This window comes from Hypanus sabinus, chromosome 11 (assembly GCF_030144855.1).
Source record: "Hypanus sabinus isolate sHypSab1 chromosome 11, sHypSab1.hap1, whole genome shotgun sequence".
NCBI classification, from domain to species: domain Eukaryota; kingdom Metazoa; phylum Chordata; class Chondrichthyes; order Myliobatiformes; family Dasyatidae; genus Hypanus; species Hypanus sabinus.
In genome coordinates this window covers 30,923,920-30,947,960 of record NC_082716.1, presented here as the reverse complement: position 1 = coordinate 30,947,960, position 24,041 = coordinate 30,923,920, and the positions used below count along the sequence as shown (strand labels likewise).

At 41.5% G+C, this 24,041-nt stretch overlaps 1 protein-coding gene across 11 annotated transcripts in view; it reads right to left on the bottom strand.

Moving 5' to 3' along the window:
- LOC132401809 (CMP-N-acetylneuraminate-beta-1,4-galactoside alpha-2,3-sialyltransferase-like) overlaps nucleotides 1-24,041 on the bottom strand; it is a 579,106-nt gene that overhangs the window by 346,097 nt on the left and 208,968 nt on the right. For 4 of the 11 annotated variants that reach the window (XM_059984031.1, XM_059984036.1, XM_059984038.1 and 1 more), the window contains exons 1-2: nucleotides 22,775-23,872; nucleotides 18,948-19,110 (exon numbers count right to left, since the gene is read on the bottom strand). In XM_059984031.1, coding sequence (XP_059840014.1) covers nucleotides 18,948-19,080 — 133 coding nt within the window. In that variant the 5' untranslated portion in view covers nucleotides 19,081-19,110; nucleotides 22,775-23,872. Of the gene's footprint in view, nucleotides 1-18,947; nucleotides 19,111-19,980; nucleotides 20,016-22,774; nucleotides 23,873-24,041 lie in introns of those variants that run through there. The other 7 variants (XM_059984035.1, XM_059984039.1, XM_059984042.1 and 4 more) reach the window with 5 other exon arrangements.

Genomic DNA, 24,041 nt, shown 5'->3' with positions numbered 1-24,041 from the left:
GCTTCTGACTAAGGTACAAAACCGGCTGGTTTTCTCCCTCTTTCCCCTGGGCCAGGACTGTTCCAATCCCCACTGCTGAGACATGCTGGGGATGGTGAATGGTTTGATGGGGTCTGGACCAATGAGGACTGGCGGGGAACACAGGGCTTCCTTCAGAGTCACAAAAACCTCCTCACCTCCTCCACTGGACCGGATTCTTTGCGGACTTCAGCATCAGTTCTGTTACTGAGACTGCCAAGGTGGCAAACTAAGGGATATAACGGTGGTACCACCTAATTAGCCCAAGGAAGGATTGGACCTGTTACTTTGTGTGGGGCTGGGGACTACTTCTGATGGCCTTGACCTTGTTGACCAGTGGCTGAACTAGTCCTCACCCTAGCTGGTAGCCCAAGAACCATGTCTCAGTGCGGGCCCACTCACACTTACAGATCCGCTCCATGAAAGACTACAAAACACGGATCATGAGATGGTACCTGGCTCGACAAAACATCTACAAATTAAGCTACTCGCAGACTTGCAGGTAGTGTTCTAGTTTTTCTAAATGGTAGACACCATGGGTTTGAGCCATAGCATTTGCTGAGGCACATCTACAAGGTCACACAGATTTTGTGCTGACAGAAGAATATACTTAGACTGATGAATGGGGTGCCAATCAAGCAGGCTGCTTTGTCCTGGATAAAGCTTCAAATCTTATTGAACCCTTTACTCATTCAGACAAACTTCAAGTATTCAGTAATATCCACGGCTTGTGCCACTCATATAAATGAAAGATTTTAAGGCATCACATACAGGCAAGGTTCATATACAACCTCTACATTTCTGCTACCACATTCAGAAGTTAAACATGTATCCGGGTCCCACTGATCTTTCATTCCCTATCTATCACGTCACTTTCCCTTGATAGCTTTATCATGTGTGTCACATTTCCTGCATAAATTGCTCTTTCCTATGTATTGCGAGGTACAATGTTCGACCAGGTCTATAAACAATGAATTGTTAGTCAGTAACAACACAACATTGGCTCATGGTTTAGTCAGAAGAGTTTTATTTTGAAGTAAAAGAAAATGGTTGAGAATATTTTAAATTTAAGACAATGTCTCCCTCCACTGGAATTGTGTTGTCACCACAGAAACAGGCATTCTAAATGTTAAAAGTCTATTTAAATAATTGAACACAGATGCAAGAACAAGTATTAGGAATTAGTAAGGAAGTATATTCTTATATACATACAAGCTAATATACCACCTTTGTGTCTGAAACAAGTTCTACATAGCTAATGAAAGTATTCCAAAATAAAATCCAAATGTTGGAGATTAGAATTAAAATAGAAAAACACAAATTGGGATAAACAATTCAAATTCAAGAACAAATGATCAGCTCTGGTGTATTTACGGTATAGTTTGTGCGATGGAGGAATAGATGCGCATTAAATGAATTCTATGGCTCGATTTAAAGAATTCATGCAGCTATCTAAGCTAAATGCACAGAAGTGTAGTTACAGCTATGAGGTAGCAAGAGTGGCTGCTAAAATAAAAGCACAGAGTAAGAGTCCAAAAGCAGCAAATGTTCAAATATTTATCAGACAAAGGAATATTATCAGGATAGCAAGCAAAAATCACTTGCAATCTTTTGGTAGTGAAACGAATCTCCATGTAGAAAACAAACCCAATTATAAAACAATTTTTAAATATTACATTGAGGCACTCAAATCCTAGTAATAATGATGGAGATGTCTGTCTTACTGCCCTAAATATACAACCAGGTCATGAATGCAAGAAAAAGATGACATTCAATTTTAAACAATATAGTTGAGTCCACACACTCATTATGATTAGTCACCAGAAATTAATTCAGATCACGCGCTGAGGAAATTTAGAATCTTGGAAAAGTACAGTACAGAAATTAGCCTTTTGGCCCATCTAATCTGTGCTGAACCATTTAAACTGTCATGTCCCATCAACCTGTACCCAGACCATAGCCCCTAATATCCATACAACTATCCAAACTTCTCTTAAATGCTGAAATCAAGCTCACATGCACCACTTATATGCTGACAGCTCGTTCCACTCTCAGGACCCTCTGAGTTTCTCCTCATGTTCCCTTTGAACTTTTCACCTTTCACCCTTAACCCATGGCCTCTAGTTGTAGTCTTACCCAACCTCAGTGGGAAAAACCCACTTGCATTTACCCTATCTATACTCCTCATAATTTTGTACACCTCTATACTCCTCATAATTTTGTACACCTCTATCAAATCTTCCCTTGTTCTTCTATGTTCTAAGGAATAAAGTCCAAATTAGGCCTCACCTGCATCTTGTACAGCTTCAACATAACACCTCATTTCCTGTACACAATACTTTTATTTACGATGCCCAATGTACCAAAAGCTTTCTTTATGACCCTATCAACCTGTGCTGTCACTTTCAAAAAATTAAGGACATGTATTCCCAGGTCCCTTTGTTCTACAGAACTCCTCAGTGCCCTGCAATTCTCTATTATTTTTTAAAAAACTGAGAATTCTTTGCCAGTTAAAGCTTAATATCGAAAGATATTCAAAGACTCACATTGAAAGACTTTATGTTAATAGTTATTTATTTTTCCAGTGTATTCAACCATCACCTTTGTTCTTTGACACTGCCGTCCATCAGTCAAGGTCATTCTTTGAAGTCCAAGATGAACTTCATTTAGCAACTTCCCAAAGTAACTACAATGCCATGTACTGCCAAGTACTTAAAGCTGTCACTGAAACCTGGTAGATCTTCCCACCATTGTTTCTTCCAAACATAACTTGCAATTCACTATAAAACAAGTTAACCATGATTTAATTAGCCTAAATGTGCTCATTGTGAAAGAATACATTTTCACCAAATGCAAGCATCTGCAGGCTGTTTTTTTTACAATGTTCAGAATTAGAGGAGCTCTGCTAGCTAATTTAAGAACTGGATATTGATAAAGCAGGAAATGGCAAGTGTGACTCATTAATTTATTAGCTTGACAGTTGGTTGATCTTCAGCAACATCCAGGCCATTTCAGCATTGGCTGAAATAAAAGACAGGAAAGGAGGTAACACAAGGAAAAGGGTCATCAACACCTTCAACACTTCACTCATCCAGGCTGCTGATACCTGCTTCAAATCAGCACCCCCCCCCCCCCCCCCCCCCCCCCCGTCATCCCTGCACCAAAGAGCTCTTAACACCTTCAGAACTAAATGATTACTACCCAGTGGCACTGACACCAATCATCATGAAATGCTTTGAAGGGCTGCTAATGAAACATAGCTAAAACCTCATTCCTGCCACACTGAACATTCACCAAGATGCTCACCAACAGAACAGCTTTACGACAGATACCATAGCATCTGTAAAGCACCTGGCCCTGACATACCTAGAAAACAAGGACTCTTATGTCAGAATGTTGTTTTTGGCTTTCAATTCAGCATTCAACACTACTGTCTTACAGACTTTGGTGAACAAATTCCTACTCCTTGGTCTAAATACACCACGTGCAACTGGGCATTGGAGTTCCTAACCAACAGATCTCACATGGTCAGGGTGGACAACCGCTCCTCCCTCCCCATCATTCTCAACACCGGTGTCCCCCCAGGATGTGTGCTGAACCTATTACTGCACTCTCTGCTCACACGACTGCACAGCTAAACAGCTGAGCAATCACGTTTTCAAGTTCACTGATATCACCACCGTGGTGGGGCTCATCACTAACAACAATAGGATGCCTACAGAGAGGAAGTGGAAAAGCTTGAGTCTGGTACCAGGCAAATAACCTCTTCTTTAATGTCAACGAGACAAGGAGAGATGGTTATCTACTTCAGGAGAACTCATAACACTCACATTCCTCTTTACATCAGTGACACAGCAACGGAAGGTGCAAGCAGTTTCAAGCCCCTGGGAGTGCACATCACACACCACCTCAGGTCCCAGAACACATCCCACACAATCAACAAAGCTCGTCAACACATCTGCTTCCTGAGAAGACTGCAGAGAGCAGGACTTTGCACATCCATACTCACGCCATTCTACGGATGCACAGTAGAGAGCATCCTAACAAGCTGTACCACCGTTTGGTTCGCAAACTGTACTGCAGCAAACAGGTGGTTAAAACTGCCCAATGCATTCCCAGCACCAGCCTACCAACCATCAATTATATAGAAAGGTGCCAGAAAAGGGACGGTAACATCATGAAGGATCCCACACACCCTGCTCATGGTCTGTTTGTTCAACTCCCATCAGAGAGGAGGCCATGTAGTATTCATGCCAGGAAAAGCAGATACAAAAGCAGTTACTTTACTTATGCCAAGCAGGAAGGTTGATCAACAGCTCTACCCACTGCTTTATTATTTTCTGTCAGTTGCCTTATGTACAGCCCAGCGTCATTGTATGGATATACAATTGATGCATATAAGCAATCTTCTTTGTTATATTTATCGTATTTTTTATTATGGTGTTCTTTATATTTTGTTTTCACTAAGGAGAAGGATATTGAACTGTGTAAGGTAAGGGAAACAAGTAGGGTAGTTATGGAAACTATGATGATTAAAGAAGAGGACGTACTGGCCCTTTTAAAGAATATAAAAGTCTCCAGGTCCTGACATGATATTTCCTAGGACCTTAAGGGAAGTTAGTGTAGAAATAGCAGGGGGTCTGACAGAAATATTTCAAATGTCGTTAGAAATAGGGATGGTTCTGGAGGACTGGCATATTGCTTATGTAGTTCCATTGTTTAAAAAGGGTTCGAAGAGTAAACCTAGCAATTATCAGCCTGTAAGTTTGACTTCAGTGATGGGTAAATTAATGAAAAGTATTCTTAGAGATGGTATATATAATTATCTGGATAGACAGGGTCTGATTAGGAACAGTCAACATGGATTTGTGTGTGGAAGGTCATGTCTGACAAATCTTATTGAATTTTTTTGAAGAGGTTACTAGGAAAGTTGACGAGGGTAAAGCAGTGGATGTTGTCTATATGGACTTCAGTAAGGCTTTTGACAAGGTTCCACACGGAAGGTTAGTTAGGAAGGTTCAATGGTTAGGTATTAATATTGAAGTAATAGAATGGATTCAACAGTAGCTGGATGGGAGATGCCAGAGAGTAGTGGTGGGTAACTGTTTGTCGGGTTGGAGGCCGGTGACTAGTGGTGTGCCTCAGGGATCTGTACTGGGTCCAGTGTTGTTTGTCATATACATTAATGATCTGGGTGATGGGGTAGTAAATTGTATTAGTAAGTATGCAGATGATACTAAGGTAGGTGGCGTTGTGGATAATGAAGTAGGTTTTCAAAGTTTGCAGAGAGATTTAGGCCAGTTAGAAGAGTGGGCTGAACAATGGCAGTTGGAGTTTAATGCTGAAAAGTGTGAGGTGCTACATTTTGGTAGGACTAATCAAAATAGGACATACATGGTAAATGGTAGGGCATTGAGGAATGCAGTAGAACAGAGTGATCTAGGAATAATGGTGCATAGTTCCCTGAAGGTGAAATCTCATGTGGATAGGGTGGTGAAGAAATCTTTTGGTTTGCAGGCCTTTATAAATCAGAGAATTGAGTATAGGAGTTGGCATGTAATGTTAAAATTGTACAAGACATTGGTAAGGCTGAATTTGGAGTACTGTGTACAGTTCTGGTCACCAAATTGTAGGAAAGATGTCAACAAAATAGAAAGCGTGCAGAGGAGATTTACTAGAATGTTACCTGGGTTTCAGCACCTAAGTTACAGAGAAAGGTTGAACAAGTTAGGTCTTTATTCTTTGGAGCATAGAAGGTTGATGGGGGGACTTGATAGAGGTATTTAAAATTATAAGGGGGATAGATAGAGTTGGCGTGGATAGGCTTTTTCCATTGAGAGTAGAGAAGATTCAAACAAGAGGACATGAATTGAGAGTTAAGGGGCAAAAGTTTAGGGGTAACACGAGGGGGAACTTCTTTACTCAGAGAGTGGTAGCTGTGTGGAACGAGCTTCCAGTAAAAGTGGTAGAGGCAGGTTCAATTTTGTAATTTAAAAAAAAAATTGGATAGGTATATGGACAGGAAAGGAATGGAGGGTTATGGGCTGAGTGCAGGTCGGTGGGACTAGGTGAGAGTAAGCGTTTGCCATGGACTAGAAGGGCCAAGATGGCCAGTTCCTGTGCTGTAATTGTTATATGGTTATATGGGGGGTTTTTTTAATGCTGCATCAGATCCAGAGTAACAATTATTTTGTGCTCTTTTACACTTGGGTACAGGAAATAACAATAAAAAATCTTGAAACTTCTACTTCCTTCTAGCTATGCTAAATAAACAGATCATACACATTTAAATTTTTAACATGGGCCTTCGCTCCACAAAAATCAGTTATGCTTTTCATGAAGAATGACACTTGAAACAGATCTCAAACCCCAACTAACCCCTGCTTCAGCATGCAAGGCACACTGGATTCCAAAAGTATGATTCTGCAGAGTCAAACATGTGTTTCTGTAGTTTGACGTTACTAGACATTGTGCCTGTATTGGTAACACACAAAGAAATTGATCCCAATCTTTTCTCTATCAAATAAGTCTTTGGAAATGAGACAGTAAAAAATAAAGGACCAAAGTAAAGTTTGTGTTATTTTTGTAACGTCAACAATAACCAATCGGTTTTGGTGCATGTAGCTTAAGTCAGACTCACACACAATTCCCTTTCTTCTTGGGTGTCTCAGGAAACACCTGCGCGAGGGTTAGACCCTCGCTCAGAGCCAATGGATTCCACGGTGATAAATCCACCTTTCTCCAGCTTTGTGCGTCTAGGGTGTATACAACTTTGGTCCCACCAAATCCGTGAGATTGGGATGTCTTGCCCACCCAATCCCTGTTTGTGTGAATGCTGTGTGATTTACTCCCCCCAGCAAGAAATAATGGATCGTACGCAGCATAAAATTTATAAAGTATATTTAAGAATGTTAATTTAAGCAATCAGTTATTAAGTGAAAGAAAGAAAAAGAAACAAGAAGGGTCCATTACCCTAAAGCAGTCAAATGTGCACTTAGTCGGAGCTCATCTTGAACTTGTCCGTCACTCACATGCTGGATCCTCGGTCTGCGTGAAAGCTCACACCACCTTCTGAAAGTCGGTCAAAATCCATCGCGAATAAACGGGTGTCCCATGGGAGTATTGGTTCTTCCGTCTTGAAGCCATTCATCTGCACGAAGCACCTTGTGCAACAGGGACAGCCATTCTCAGCCATCTTTTCCTGCTGTCTCCTTCCAGCTCCCACCAACGAGACCTTCAACCCAGCATTCTCCAGAACCTTCTCCCGATTCCACTATCCTGATTGGCTGACAGCACGTTCCCAAGTTGAACAACAAGCCTCATGTCTAAACTTAAACTCGAACAAGCTGAAAGCAGAACAGACTGCTCTTACAGAACTCTTGAAATGAAATACTTACAGCGTAACAGTAAAAATCTTAACCAAGGTGTTGCATTCTTCCAACACCAAAAATAGTCAAGTGCTCTTGACTTTGAAACGTATCAACCCATCACTAATAACACAATTTTCAAAGGAATTCCATGACATCAGGACCTCTAAATAATTTGTGAATGGTAGTGACAATCTCTCCGGGGGATAGGCACAATACTCTGTTCCCTCAGTGTGTCATAGGTCAGACTATCCATGGGCTGACTCTGAGATCTCCTTAACCCATTTTTAGCTCCTCCAACTTCAACCACCTTTTGTGACCCTCCCTGTCTACCACTCGCATCTTCCGGCAGCTCAGGCTCCCCTGCTCCATGACTGAATTTAACTTCCATCAGTGTACGCTGGTGCAGCCAAACATCCTCACCCTCCGCTGGTGCTAATCAGCAAGACCTCTCTCGGAAAGGGGTGCCCTTAGTCGCTCCAGTAGTGTAGCAAGTGCTCCAGAAGTCACCAACATCAGCTTCGTCAGTAGAAAATGGATCTTGGTGTCCCAACATCATCTCAGTTTAGTTTCTTCCCCATTTTTCAGACATTCCGGCAATTTCGTGGGTTCCTGTCTCCTCCTGGACATACAGGACAGGTTTAATCTGGGTGCACCACACATTTCCTCTTTCCTGCTCATCATCCTGCTTGGAAGGAAATTACCCCTCTCAAAAGCAGCTCTGAACACAGAGTAAGTTGTTCAAAAAGTCCTTGCCTGCTCCCAGGAGCCTTCTCACAACAGCAGCATTTGCTTGCACAAGAATGGAAGCTCCACTCTTATCAACCGGATTCAGACAGACCAACAATGGTATGTTAATAGTTTCAGTTACTCCATCATCTGCGTCCGAAAACTCCAACTGTAATGACATGTAACCATCGTAGGGGTACTCATCAGTGCTAAGCCCCAAAATCCAAGAGCACTGAGTGGTGTCAATGGTAAATGCATCAAATATGGGTTGTAAAAGGATTGATAAAGCAATGTAGTCTGAGAACCCATGTCACATATGGGTTTAGCATAAACACCTTCAATCAGTATGGATACATCAGAGGTTGGTCCCACTAAACGTTCAGGAGTAGTGTTTTCTTTAGCATGTCCCTTGATACACTGATAGGAACATATCCTCTCCAAAATGTAAGCCCGTTCCTTTACTGGGTCCCTTTACTGTACAGCCCATCAGTGGGTCCAGATCCCTTTCAGCTTTGTTGTGCTTGGTGTCAACACCTGCCGATATCAACCGGAATACCTCAGTGCCAAAATCTTTCACGAAATCCTGTAAAATACCCCTGCTTGTTGGACATCAGGAATCGCTCCAGCAACAACGGCTACTACTGAGGACTGTGCCCTGCGCTCCTCCATTGCATGTCCCTCCTCTCTAACTTCTCTAACTCGGTAAAAGATGGAAGAGGACACATCTTGTGGGTCATTTGAAGACGTAGAGCAATGACATCATGTGACAGTGCGCCCTTCACAACTTGCTCCATCCTCAAGCAACTTGTGGCATAAAGAATGCAGCAGCTTCTCCAACCTGAAAATACAGCAGACAATTCTTGCAGAATGTGCGCCTAAATTTCATCCTCAGATCGGCTGCACCTCCAGCACTATCAAATGCATCTTCCTGAGCTTGCAGATAATTAGCCTACATGGCTAATGGATTTTCTACCTTGAGGAACCTCACTGTAACAACTGGCGGCCTCTTCAAGCTCTCTACCAGTCTGTTTTTTCTTATTATCTGAGCACCACCACTCACCCAATAACTGAGGTGTCCACTCAGCCCAAGCCTCATATTCTTCTTCCCCATCAGATGTGTGCTTGACTCCAGAGAACACTCCTAGCCTACAGTAATTTTGGCTCTCTGCAGATATAGTTCTGCATTTATCAACGACTGATGTAACAGACAAAATGAGCTCAGAATTTAAATCAGCAGCTGAAGGACTTGTTCACCTATCATACCAGACAACTCCTTTCCCTCACTCCGCAGAAACAAGAGCAACTTTTCTTTAAAGACTCCGCCCTCAGCTATGGGAAGCTCATTTGGTACCCTTCCCTACATTCCCCTCTTTTCAGAAAGCATGGACGGCCCACGGCCCCACTTCTCCTGGAACCCCAATAATAACGGGCAGATCCACTGCCATTACATCAGCACACATCCTTAAACACACAACCCACCTAATCAATATTCAGTGCAATCACAGCATCCAACAAAAACAATCAGGGATGATGACCCCGCAATGAAACCCCGTTCTTTTCAGCCGTCTCTGGAAACCTGGCTCATTAGACCCGTGTTAAGAGCCACTGGATTCCATGATGATGAACTCACCTTTCCCTGGCTTCATGCATCTAAGGCTACATCCACACTACGCCAGATAAATCCATAACCGAAGCTTTTTCTCTTCGTTTTTACGCTCTGTCCACACTAAAACGGTGTTTTCGTCCCCCAAAACCAGAGCTTTTCAGAAATGCTTTCCAGGCTGGATATTTTTGAAAATGCTGATTGGGCAGATCAGTGTGGACGGGGTAACCAGAGAAATCTGAAAACGCTGTCAGACGGCAGCGCGCCATTTCATTGTTTTCTTGAACGCAACCTAACAATTTCAGAGCAGACGACAAAGTGACTGGAGCCAGAAGAGTTAGAAATGTACTCACCAAATACTTTGACCCATAACTTGCTGAATAAATAAGTATACTATACTCACTTTGCCCTGTTTTCTGTCCTTGCTCGTACGAACATGGTTTACCTATTTATGCAAGTACTTCTCTGACAATAGATGTGCAACAGCCTAATGTAACATTTTATAGAAATACAGGATAACACTGATGCAGACATGTTTTATACATTTAATAAGGTGCTTTATTAATGCAACAGAGTTAGTTAGTTTTTCAATGTTCGTCGTTAGCCGGGTCGATCTGTCCATGAACTCCCTGTCGGTTGCCCCCGTACGCTCCAGTATTTGTTTTTTTTAGTTTTAAGTTCTCCTGCGCGAAAGCCAACAGCTGTCCGTCGTTTTAAGTTTTTCTAGTCTGTAACTACACAAACGCGCACTTTCACGGCGAGATTCGACACCAAACATGTCGCTTGTTTTCGGTAGTTGTGTCCTGCGCACGCGCAGGAGGAGGAGATTCGCCAAAATCTCCATTTCAGTGTGGATAGAGATATTTTCAAAAACGCATAATGTGGACGCCAATCGTTTTTATGTGAAACTGGCGTTTTCAAAATTATCTGCTCTAGTGTGGACGTAGCCTAAAAAGTATCCGAATTTGGTCCTGCCAAATCTGTGAGGTTGGGATGTCTCACCCACCCAAACCCGTTTGTGTGAATATTGTGTGATTTACTGCCCCTGGCAAGAAATAACAGATTGTACACTGCATACAATTTATAATATATATTTAAGAACATTAATTTAAGCAAACAGTTATTAAATGAAAGAAAAAAACAAAACCAGCCCATTACTATAAAGCAGTCAAATGTGCACTTAAGTCGGAGCTCATCTTGAACTTGTCCGTCACTCACATGCTGGATCCTCGATCTATGTGAAAGCACACACCACCTTCCAAACGCTGCTCGCAATCCATCGGGAATAAACGGGTCTCCCACAGGAGTATTGGTTCTTCTGTCTTGAAGCCATTCATCTGCACAAAGCACCTTGTGCAACAGGGACAGCATACTTAGCCATCTTTTCCAGCTCCCAGCAACGAGACCTTCAACCCAGCATTCTCCAGAACCTTCTCCTGATTCCACCATCCTGATTGGCCAACAGCATGTCCCCAAGTTGGATAACAAGCCACTTGTCTAAACTCAAACCCGAACAAGCTGAAAGCAGAACAGACTGCTCTTCTGGACTGCTAAAATGAAATACCTACAGCGTAGCAGTAAAAATCTTAACCAAGGCGTTACACTTGTTTTGCAATATATTTGATCTGTAGGTGCAGAAAAGTAGAAAGTGACCAGACAGCAAGTTGAGATTTTGAAACTGCAAGTCTAAGTGAATTGGGAGATAACCTGGCTAGACAGGAACATTGGGAGGTAACCTGTCTAGACAGGAAAACAGAAAGGAGGATGAAGAGAAAGGGAAGAGATATGTGGCGAACAACTTGAGAAGGAAGTGGTCAAATATTATGGAAATAACAAAACCATGTGAGGTAGGTTGGGGAAGTTTGCATGAAGATGAATAAAGATCATGATAAATTAAGATGGACATGGGGACCTTAGAAACACAGAAAACCTACAGTACAATACAGGCTCTTCAGCCCACAAAGCTGTGCCGAACATATACTTACTTTAGAAATTAGCTAGGGTTTCCCATAGCCCTCTATTTTCCTAAGCTCCATGTACCTGTTCAAGAATCTCTTAAAAGACCCTTTTATATCCGCCTCCACCACCGTTGCCGGCAGCCCATTCCATGCAGTCACCACTCTGCATTAAAAAAAACTTACCCAACATTTACTCTGTACCTAATTCCAAGCACCTTAAAACTGTTAGCCATTTCAGCCCTGGGAAAAAATCTCTGACTAACCACATGATCAATGCTTCTCATCATCTTATACACTCTATCAGGTCACCTCTCATTCCCTGTCACTCCAAGGAGAAAAGGCCAAGTTCATTCAACCTGTTCTCATAAGACATGCTCCCCAATCTAGGAAACATCCTTGTAAATCTCCTCTGCACCCTTTCTATAGTTTCCACATCCTTCCTGTAGTGAGGTGACCAGAATTGAGCATAGTACTCCAAGTGGGGTCTGACCAGGGTCGTATATAGCTGTAACATTACCTCTTGGCTCTTGAACTCAATCCCACAGTTGATGAAGACCAATAAACCGTATGCCTTCTTAACGACAGAGTCAATCTGCGCAGCAGCTTTGAGTGTCTTATGGACTCAGACCCCAAGATTCCTCTGATCCTCCACACTGCCAAAAGTCTTACCATTAATACTATATTCTGCCACCTCACACATATCTGGGTTGAACTCTAACTGCCACTTCTCAGCCCGGTTTTGCATCCTATCGATGTCTCGCTCTAACCTCTGACAGTCCTCCACACTATCCACAACACCCCTAACCTTTGTGTCATCAACAAATTTACTAACCCATCCCCCCACTTCCTCATCCAGATTATTTATAAAAATCATGAAGATTAGAGCAGATCCCTGAGGCACAACACTGGTGACCAACCTCCATGCAGAATATGACCTGTCTACAACCACTCCTTGCCTTCTGTGGGCAAACCAATTCTGGATCCACAAAGCAAGGTCCCCTTGGATCCCGTGCCTCATTACTTTCTTAATAAGCCTTGCATGGGGTACCTTATCAAATGCCTTGCTGAAATCCATACCTTCTTCCAATAGTGGCTGAAGGTAAAAACAGATGAGACATTTTCAGAGGTAAATTTTATTATAACACTAGACAACAGGGTGACCCGTTGGGGTACCCTTTGAGAGAAAGGTAGTGCAGTCTGATGTGACCAGAATGAACAATAAATTTTCCTGAATGCTACTGATATCGCTTTGCTTTGGAAATTGAAGAAGAAAAACCAATTAAAGAAGAAAGATACGTAGCAAGGCAAATATAGCTCCTCCTCGTTTAATGAAGGACACTTCTGATGGCAACATTTCTGGTTGATCTGCCACCCTTGTGCCTCTTGTTGTCATTCTGGAGACGTGCAGTCCTTTCATGCGCTCTCTCTTCATCTCTTCTGCTGTTTGTTCTTTGCCTCTGATCTTGGAGACATGCATTTCTCAGCTCTTTTGTCTCTTCCTCTCTCCTCCTTCTGTGCCTGTTGTTGTCATTTTGGAGATGTGCATGCCTTTCCTCCTCTGTCTCTTTTCCTCTCATCTTTTTTGTCCTGACTCTTTGATCCTAGAGTCGTGCAGCCCTGGCCTCATCCGATTCTTGTTCTCTCCCTCTCCTTGCCGCTTCCCGACGACACTTGGTGTCATCTTTTGACCATAATGTCCCCCTTCTCTTTCCACATGGCATAATTAGGCTGACAATATGTTTTTTACCCTAATGCTGGATGGAAGATACGAAGCAGTAATACCAAAGGAAGCTGATTATTCTTGATGATGTGGTTGGTGTTCTCCTAAATGGATGTGATATAGTCAGCGCTGTCCTTTGACTCTAGCAAACGGTTTTATGGGTGTCTCAAAGTACGTCATTACGGGATACAGGATGTTATGTCATGCTTAAATTTAGAGAAAATCTGATGTTCAGTTTTTGAATCTAGTCAAGGCTTTTATACATTGTGGGGACCATTTCTGAGTTATTTTAAAAACCTTTGATTTGTCATAAAAGTACAGATGGTGGCTAATGATATATTTTATTATATGATAAGGGTTTTTTCTCCCTTTTTTCTTGCTTTTCCTAACAGCTCTGACTTTGGTAGTGGGTTTAGATTATTTTTCTGTACACCAAATTTTTTATATTTCAATATTACAATTTAATTTTTATGAATACAGGGTTTTGTGATTGTAACTGTGTTTTTAATACAATGTATTTGGTACTTTTTTTGACTTCTTGTACTCTGTATTCCTTTATGCAGAAACTAGTAAAATATTGAAAGAGAAGTACGTCATTACAATAAGATTTAACGATCTCTTATTGATTGGTGGCAGTTAGATCTGTCCCAATCCTGCACATGCTGATGGTGGTCAGCAGTATGTGACCGCTCGAAATAGAGCTGCCCTGCCCTTTTGCTCCAGTTGGTGTCGCTGCTGAAGCTGGCCGTGCGCATGCGTCATGGTGTTGCGTACCTATTTCCACGATGGCGGATCGGTCTCAGGTGAAAGGTAGCCTGTTGATTTTTGCGAATGAGCAATTTTATACAAATATATAACCCTGAACTTTGCCTGTATTCTGTAAGTTAGCACATTTTAACTCGATTTAGCCCAAAAAAGGTGCTGCTGTAATGCACCGTTTGCGCTAATTGGAGGTCACAAACAGACAGACAGACAGAACATGAGAGTTTTAGTAGTATATAGATAGATGGGTGTCAGAAAAGATTTAAAATGAGGAACTGAAAGGAATACAGTAGAACATATTCAGAAGACTGTCAGACTAAGTCGTAATTCAGTTGCTGTGACAGTCTGGTGATATGTAAACAGTAACAGGCATAGCCATTTAGGATGTAACATTCAGCCATGCCAAATGAACAGCACAGTGGAGGCATCAATGTCACTTAATGGAAAGCAATCTGACCACTGTCACCAAAGGTAGACTTCTCCTTCTGATAATCCAATTTTTCCCAGTCTTTCCTCCCACTTGCTCCAATACAAATGCCAATAGATGACCTTGGAGCCCCAGAACATCAATGAGGCACCAAGAATGCAAAAGGCCAAGATGGAGTGGAACTTGGGCAGTGCATTCAAGATTGCTTCCTCATGCAAGGAAGCAATAAGCTTCCTCATAAAGGAAGCCCCCTCCAGAAGGAGTGATACTAATCCTAATCTTAGGGAATGAAGCAGATCAAGTAATGGAAATAGTAGTCAGGAGCATTTCGAGTCCAGTGACAACTGTATTAGTTTTGAAGCATTTATGGAAAAGATAGAACGGGTCCACAGGTTAAAGTCCTAAACTGAAACAGGGGCAACTTTGAGGATATTATTTAACATTTAGATGGAGTCAAATGGGTGAATCTATTTCAAGGCAAAGGAACAATTGAGAAGTGAGAAGCTTTTAAAAGGGTCACGTCAAGAGTCCAGACATGGCACATTCCTGCGAGGGTGACATAGCCACACTAACTTCAGGAAGATAGGCTGATGAGAGATATCAAGGCTCTGAAATGGATAAAGGAAGTGTATATCATATTTAGGAAGCTAGGTACAAATCAAACCATCAATGAATATACTAAGTTTTATACCAGGCTTGAGAGAAATCAAGAGGGCTAAATAAAAGTATGAGCTGAATTTGGCAGGCAGAGTTAATGGCAATCCCAAAAGGTTCTTCAGTTCTATCAGATTGACCAAGGTCGTGCTGCTGTCATAGAAAGCTGAGGCTAACAATCAGCCACTTGAGTCCTGGAAAGAGAATATCCATCACAAGAGTATTGATAGCTTTTAAAAATCAACAAAAGAACCAAGAAAGGGAGAAGAGATGAAATATGAAGTTAAGCTAGCCAGCAACATCAACAATACCAAAAGTTTTTTTTTCAGATATATAAAGAGTAAAAGAGAGGCAAGAGTGGATATCAGACAGCTGGAAAATGACACTGGAGAGGTAGTAATGGGGGCTGAAGAAATAGCAGATGAATTCAAAAAGTATTCAGCTTCAGTTTTCACTGAGCAAGTCACCAGCAGTATGTCAGAAATTTGAGAGTGTCAAGAGGCAGAAGTGATACTATTTCTATGGAGGAAGTGCCGGAAAGCTGAAAAGTTTGAAAGTAGATAAGATGGACTATGCCTCAGAGTTGGAAAAAGGTAGCTGACGAAATTGTAGGCATATTAGTAATGCTCTTTCAAGAATCACTAGATTCTGATTCCAGAGGAATAGAACATTGCAAATGACAGTCCTCTCTTTAAGAAGAGAGGGAGGCACAAGACAGGAAATTATGGGTCAGTCAATATGACTTCAGTGGTTGGGAAGATGCTGGAGTCCATTATCAAGGATGAGACTTCAGCTAACTTGGAGGCATATGATAAAATAGGCCGAAGTCAGCATGGTTTCCTAAAGGGGAGATCTTGCCTGATAAATCCGTTAGAATTTTTTGAAAAAAAATAACAGCCAGAGAAGAGTCAGTGGATGTTGTTTACTTGGATTTTCAGAAGGCCTCTGGCAAGGTTCCACACTTGAGGCTACTTATCAAGATAAGAGCCTATGGCATCACAGGAAAGATACTAACATGAGTAGAAGATTGGCTGACTGGCAGGAGGCTAAGTGTGAAAATAAACAGGACATTTGCTGGTTGGCTGCCATTACTAGTGGTGTTCCACAGGGGTCAGTGCTGGGATCCCTTCTTTCACGTTGTATGTCAATGATCTGGCTAATAGAACTGATGGATTTGTAGCTAGGTTTGTAGACAAAGATAGGTGGAGGGGCAGGTAGTGCTGAGGAAGCAGAAGGACTTACGATAGATGGGCAAAGAAGTGGCTGATGGAATACAATGTAGTGAAGTATATGTCATGAACTTTGGTAGAAGGAATAAAGGCATAGAAGATTCAAAAATCAGAGGTGCAAAGAGACTTGGAGCCCTCATGCACAATTCCCTAAAGGTTAATTTGCAGGTTGAGTCAATGATAAAGAAGGCAAATACAACAACAGCATTCACCTTAAGAGAACTAGAATATAAAAACAAGAATTTAATGTGGAAGCTTTATAAGGAAATGATTGGGCCAGACTTGGATTATTGCGAGCAGCTTTTGGTCCCTTATCTCGGGAACGATGTGCTGGCATTGGAGGGCCTAGAGGAAGGTCGCAAGAATGATTCTGGGAATGAAAGGGTTAATGTACGAGGAACATTTGAAGGCTCCAGGACTGTACTCACTGAAGTTTAGAAGAATAAGGGGGGGATCTCATTTAAACATATCAAATTTTGAAAGACCTAGATAGAGGGGACGTGGCAAGGATGTTTCCTATAGTGGGGGGATCTAGGACCAGACAGCACAACTTCACAATACAAGGACATCTCTTTACAACAGAGATGAAGAGGAATTGCTTTAACTAGAGGGTGACGATTCTGTGGAATTCACTGCCACCAATAGCTGTAGAGGACAAGTCATTGGGTATTTTTAAAGTGGAGGCTCATAGGTTCTTGATTATTAAAGGTGTCAAAGGTTATTGGGAGATGACAGGAGGGATAATAAATCAGCCGAATGCAATGGCAGAGTAGTCTGAAAAGGCTGAATGGCCTAAATCTGCTCCTACATTTTATGCTCACGGTCTAAAACCAGAAGGCACGGATAAAAGAGGAAGGATTTATGGGGACAATAGAGGGAACTTCTTTAGTGGTGAATTCCTGGAATGAACTGCCAGAGGAAGTGTTTGAGACAGGTACAACGTCAACATTTAAGAGCCACTTGGATAGGTACATGGAGCGGGGCTTGGAGGGATATGGACTGAACAGAAGGATGCTGTGGTCAGCAAGGACCAGTTCAGCCTTAGGACCTGTTTCTGTGCAGAATTACTCCACAACACATCGTAAAGTCAGTTAAAGAGAATGGATTACATTTAAATCAATATGTGCCTTAATTAAATTCTGGCAACATCACATTTTTACATCAAGGAGACACAAGAGATTGCAGATGCTGAAACAGGAGCAACAATCAAACTGGAGGAACTCAGCAGGTCAAGCAGCCCGCTGAGTTCCGTCAGCAAATTCTGGGCAAAACTATCTAAATATTTTTAATAGAATTTCAGGACACTCACATCGCTAACAACAGTTGGGGGCCATGATCACAGAAAGCACAATAAAAAGCAAATTATTTCTGCCGGTATATTATTTGTAGGAAGAGAAGAATTACAAAAACAATCCTATGAAATAGCATACTTTTCAACTAAACTATCTGACTGTGCCAAAGAGAAGGTAAAATTCCTGCTTAAAAACAAATCACTTTTACACCCAGAGATGAGAGGCATTCATAGTAAAATTATAAACTAATTAATTATGCTAATTGTAAACTGCAGGATAGCTAAAAAAAAGATGTCTCTTTTTAAAAGCATGCTCATGGAACATTACACGAAGTCTGAATAAAGAAAAAGGGATACATCTGGAGGCGGCCAGTTTTCTGAATAGCTCAGACTTAACTTCAAGGATATGAAAGAAAATTCTTTGTGCAATTCCAAATACAAACAAGAGAAGATCTGCAGATGCTGGAAATCTAAGCAACACACTCAAAATGCTGGAAGAACTCAGCAGGCCAGGCATCATCTATGGAAAAGAGTACAGTCAATGTTTCAGGTCAAGACCGTCCTGCTGAAGGGTTTCAGCCCAAAACGTTGACTGTACTCTTCCCTCCATAGATGCTGCCTGGGCTGTTGAGTTCCTCCAGCATTTTGTGTGTGTTGTTTTGTGAAATTCCCAAAAGTTTGTACAATTTATGTCCCAGTCAACTATCTACAAAACTGAAAATCATGGACATGCATAGCTTGCTCAGTAAAAGGATCACAACTTGTTTTTAAATGAAATTTAAGAGCTGGTTCACAAGTTTGTGTGCAGATTAATAAACATCTTCACTAATCTTTCTCTCCTCTGCTCACATTCAGACAGCTGTTAGAACCTGTTATAAAATATTATTAAAATGAAATGACAAAATTGAGAATACAATTCAATTAAAAACAACATGATTATGTTTCTCCTTATTCACAGGACAGTTTCGATACATACTTGTTATGGCTGAACTACATAATTTTGCACTGAAGCGCAGATCAAAAATTTTAGAAAATCAAAGACCAGCATTTGCTTCCTTTTAACATGCACAGTCATAAAATCTATCTTAAGCCAAGTGGTAAAGAATCTCACAAATGAATCTTAATTAGTATGTTAATTAGAACTTTGATCTCAATATCAGAAAACTATTTAAAGTATATTGAAATTAACCTGTTGATGACTCACGTAGTTCCTGGCCCCATCCATGCATGTGCAATTTTCCAGCAGAATAATAGAGAAATCCGAGCACCAACATCAGGCAAACAGCCAGCAACAAATTGCGGAAAGATCCCAGAAAACTCATCTTCACATTATCCCTACAATCTTACAGCACCTATTTAGAAGAAACAAAATTATTAGATTTGCGAAGATTGAGGGTAAAACACAAAATCACCGACAGACTACTTTATGAAAATAGTTACATTCATGAAAAAAAACTTGTGGGAAGTAACTGTGGAAAGAAAGGAACTACAATCCATCCATAAGTCCTTCAAAGTACCACATAACTAGCTTTCAAGCTCTTAATTACATCAACTCACAAGTATAAGACATAAGAATAGTACAAGACATACTATTTCTGCTATTAATCGAAAAATTAATAGTAGAAATAGTGCTTTTGTAGAACTCCAATCAATTGCTAGCCAATATTAGAACAGACTTCTGATACTCTGATCTTAAGATCGTTTAATTATTTCTGGAGAGCCTTCTAGTTTCCACTTAGTGAGTATGGCCGAGTGCAGAATGCAGGGTTTTTGGTAAAAGAGGTTTTTGATAATAACATATAAAGTAATCCCAGCAATTCCTGAGCCAGCAATAATTTATTTTGTAATTGCTGATTGACAAGTCTGTGCACAACAAATCTGCTGGATATTTCTGACATCCTGTAGTGCTCTGGGTCAACAACAGAAAAGGCTGTATGATGCATTTTACGTTACTTATAAAATAACACTATCTGTTAACTTCACTCATCACTTTCCACATAAAATTAAAGTAACATAAAATCAGATAGCCATGCATATGCATCCTTCATACTTACCATAACCTTAGGTCATAAAATCAGCTTGGCGATTGTGAACAGTTCTATACTATTGATAATTGCAACTAATGTCTAAGTATGTCCCAGAATACAGGATATTAACACCAATCATTTGTGGACAATGTTACAAGGAAAGTCCTCTACTAGGAGAAAGAACAAAGAGCTCACCTATGTCAACCGATATACATTCCACTCACTACTTGGTCACAAACCCAGATAGTAAAATAACTGATGCAGTATTAAAAAAAAACAAGTATGTCATTAATCAAAAGTAAGTCATTAATCAGGCTTACAACAGAGACAACTATGAGAAGGAGCAAAATGGACCTTATTGCAAGAAGGACGCCAGTAAGTATAACAGGGAAGCAGGATTCTTTGACAAAGGCCTGCATGTTGAACTCACTGCAATAAGTGGCAGCACAAGAGCAGCTGCTTGCAGTGCTGCAGCAACCAATCATGTTTGATTATGAACACATGGGTTTTTCCCACCAGCCTTTTCCAGTTTGCTTCTGTATCCTGAATACTTGCTAGCTTACAGGTCCCTGTTCTTACCTATAGTGTTGGTAGAAAAGAGGAAACTCATGATGTTGATGGAACTTCTCTGAAAGCTGGCATAAATGTGATTGGCTAATGGCTTCCTTGTCATAAGAACATAAATGAAATAGGGATACCTCACAGAACACAACCATTCAATGCAATTAATGTCTCCCTCACTAATAGCTGGTTTTTCCTCTCTAAGAAATCTTCAGTTAGCATAAGACATGACATTGGTATTAAGTAATGCAAATGTTGAGGTTCATTGTTCAACAGTTCAGTTAAAATACATAGCACGGTTCACAGAGGAAGAGGTTGAGACCAAGCTCTAAAAGGGGAGAAATTTAGTAAAGTTCGAAGTTCAAATTCAATTTATTATTAAAGTACATATGTGTCACTATACACAACTCTGAGATTAATTTTCTTGTGGGCATTCACAGCAAATAAAAGAATCACAGTAGAATTAACGAAATACCGCACCCAACTGCATGGACAAGCTCAGATGAAGCAGAGGATGATGCAAGATAAAGAAGGATTAAGGGCTGAGAGATTTTTTTTAAAGACAGTGCTGAAGGCCAAGAAATGGAGGCAGTTAAAAATCTGGCAGGGAGATTCACTTAAAATTCTTGACTTTGAAATATTCTGTAATATCAAAGCATGTACCTGGAATTAAAGATATTGCAGACATAATCTCAGAAGTGTATTAGTATGAACAGTTTTACCTGAGTGAGGCATGCGTCTTGATGTTCCAGTATCTTTACATGATCAGACTGCTTGTCCAAAACCAAGAACTAAATAACCAGAAATTTTCATCCACCAAGCACGAGGAAGACCAAATCTACCATCTTTAACACTTCGCACAAATTCTGTATCCTGAAAGTTCCACTCTATGTTAACTGTCTGAAAATGAACCAGACGGCTCGCAACCTTCATGTCATTCCTATTTCTGAGTGTAATTTTGAATATCACATCACATTGCTTCAGACTGCATACTCCCATCTCCCTCATCACCACCCTTACTCTCTCTGTTACTGTCCTCATCTTTACATTATTATTTACTGACTTTATGCTTCACTCCATTAACCTGGTCAACAAAAAAAAATCTGCAGCCAATGTCTCACCAAGTTGCAATGAATCACTTGAATTACTCTTAACCCAACAAGCACTTGATTTTAGAAGACCTCTAATCTTTCTTCTCCCTATCACAATAATCTCCTCAATTCATATAACCCTCATATAAGAAAGGTACTTGCTTTCTTTGCAGTCTCTTTAATCAACTGGGCAGCACGTCAACACACTGCTTTACAGTACAAGCATCCCGGGTTCAATTCCAGGCACTGTCTATAAGGAGCATACATGTTCTCCCCATGACTGCATGGATTCCTCTAGGTGATCCGGTTTCCTCCCACAGTCCAAAAGACGTACTGTAGGTGAACCGGTCACTGTAAATTGTCCTGTGATTACACTAGCTTTAAATTTGTGGGTTGCTGTGTGTCGTGGCATGAAGACCCAGACGGGCCAACTCCACGCTGTATCTCAATCAATCAATTAATCAATAAATAAATTTGTACCGCTGACAATCATTCCTAAGGATGCCAACATCCTAACCGGTGGAATTTGCTTTCCAAACCACTCCATTTCCATCTTTACAATACTCCTAAAAACCTCTTTGATAGAGTATTCAGTCAACTGCCACAGGGTCTGAATTTGTGGCACAGGGTTTTTTTTGTTTGATAACACCTCATGTTTTGAGCGTTTTAGTTACATACATAGCTTGTTACAAATGGAAATTTTTGTTGCTGCTCCAACTGAATTTTTAAAAGATCTTTTAAATCAGAGTTTAAAAAATGTTTCAGTACTGCTGCATTTTTTTTTAATTGACATGAATTGCAGTATCAGGATGCAAAAACAAAAATAAGGACCTTACTGAAGACGTGACTCATGGAAGCCAGCATCTGGACTTGACACTTGAGATACAAGTGCCTTCATACTGCTCTGGGAAGATGATTGGTAATCTAACTGGAAACATTACAACAGCCAAATTTCTGGTGCATACAGGACTAAGTAACCTTCGAGAGCCCAAGGGCACTTTAAATAATTCGTGCAATATTCGACTCCATCACAAAATTGACGATCTGAATTATATTACAACGTTCTGGTCTTAAACCTCGGTGCAATGTACCAACAGTGTTTTTGGATACATACAACGATTTAAAATAACGAATATTGCAAATCAAATCTAGCATGGCATTCATATTCATTTCGCAACGATTTATATAGGTTGATATCCGTCGTTGGCCACCCCGCGACTCGTCCTCCTTTTAAAATGATGATCGGGTTGCAGCTGGAGCGATCTATAAGCGTCCTCTCTGTCTGCTGAAAGGATGCGGTTGTGAATGCCACACAGTACGAACCAGTCGAAACCTACCCCTTCTGTGAGTGAAGACGTGCTGGTTGGATCGGCCACGGAAAAAAAAGGCTGAATGAACCGTAGTTCATTACTTTCCCGACACTTCACAAATCAGCCGGCTGACTGCCCATCGTCAGCGTGGGCGCTCGCATCAACGGCGGTGGAGGGCTCACGCCGGCACATCAGACTCGAAGTGTTTTCTATCTCCGGGCTGACATTCCGGACTGCCCCCTCCCCTTCCTAGTGGCACCAGTAGGATCCGGAAGCCATCCGCCCCTCAAGCTGCAGGGAAACACTCAGCTGAGCTGTGGCGCCTGCGCACTCCACCCTCCGGGGTCCGCCTGGGACCCTAGGTGCGGAGGAAGGACGCGTCCTTCGCCCGGATTCCTATCCGCTCTCTTCCCCTAGGCCTCTGTCCCGGTCTCTCGTTTCACATTCAGTCGCGCCGGCGGCTGACTAACGGTCCGCGTCTTTCCTCACCCTTCCTTCCTCCGGCGTGCGGCTCTTGCGCCGAGGCTCCTCTCGCCCCGGAGTCTGCAGCGGCGATCCTCGTGTAGCGGAGGGGCGAAATCTCGCCGCCGCCCAACGCTGCGGTGGCAGGCTAGCCATCTTAGTAAAGGTGGCGCTCCCCGTGACCCGACAGGCACCAAGTCAAGTGTATTTCGTGCGTGTTGCTTGAATGTCCAGCATCTGCAGATTTCCTCGTGTCTGCAAATCGAACTTTTCACTTCTCAACAGAGAGATAAGTTAGATATGGCCCTTGTGGCTAAAGGGATCGGGGGTACGGAGAGAAAGCAGGTGCAGGGTTCTGAGTTGGATGATCAGCCATGATCATACTAAATGGCCTACTCCTGCACCTATTTTCTATGTTTCCATGAGCTAAGAGAACCCATACTTAGTGATCTGTTTCTTCTACTGCTGTTCAACACACACAAAATGCTCAAGGAACTCAGCAGATCAGATAACACGTATGGAGGTAAAAGGATCGTCAGCGTGTCAAGCTGAGACCCTTCATCAGTAACATGGAAGCGTCTCAGTCCAAACGTTGACTGTTTATTTTCCTCCGTAGATGCTGTCACTACCGCAGAGTTGTTCCAGCATTTTGCGCGCAGTGTTCCAGACTTGTGGTACTGTACTTGCTGCATCTCGTGGCTTCACTGTTCTATTTGAAGTAGATTTATTTAATGTGATTTCTACAACGTTGTCTATCCACTCAACAAAAAGACGGTTAAAACAATCAAACGGAGTCTAATTGCAACATCAGAATTAGGATTAATATCACAGG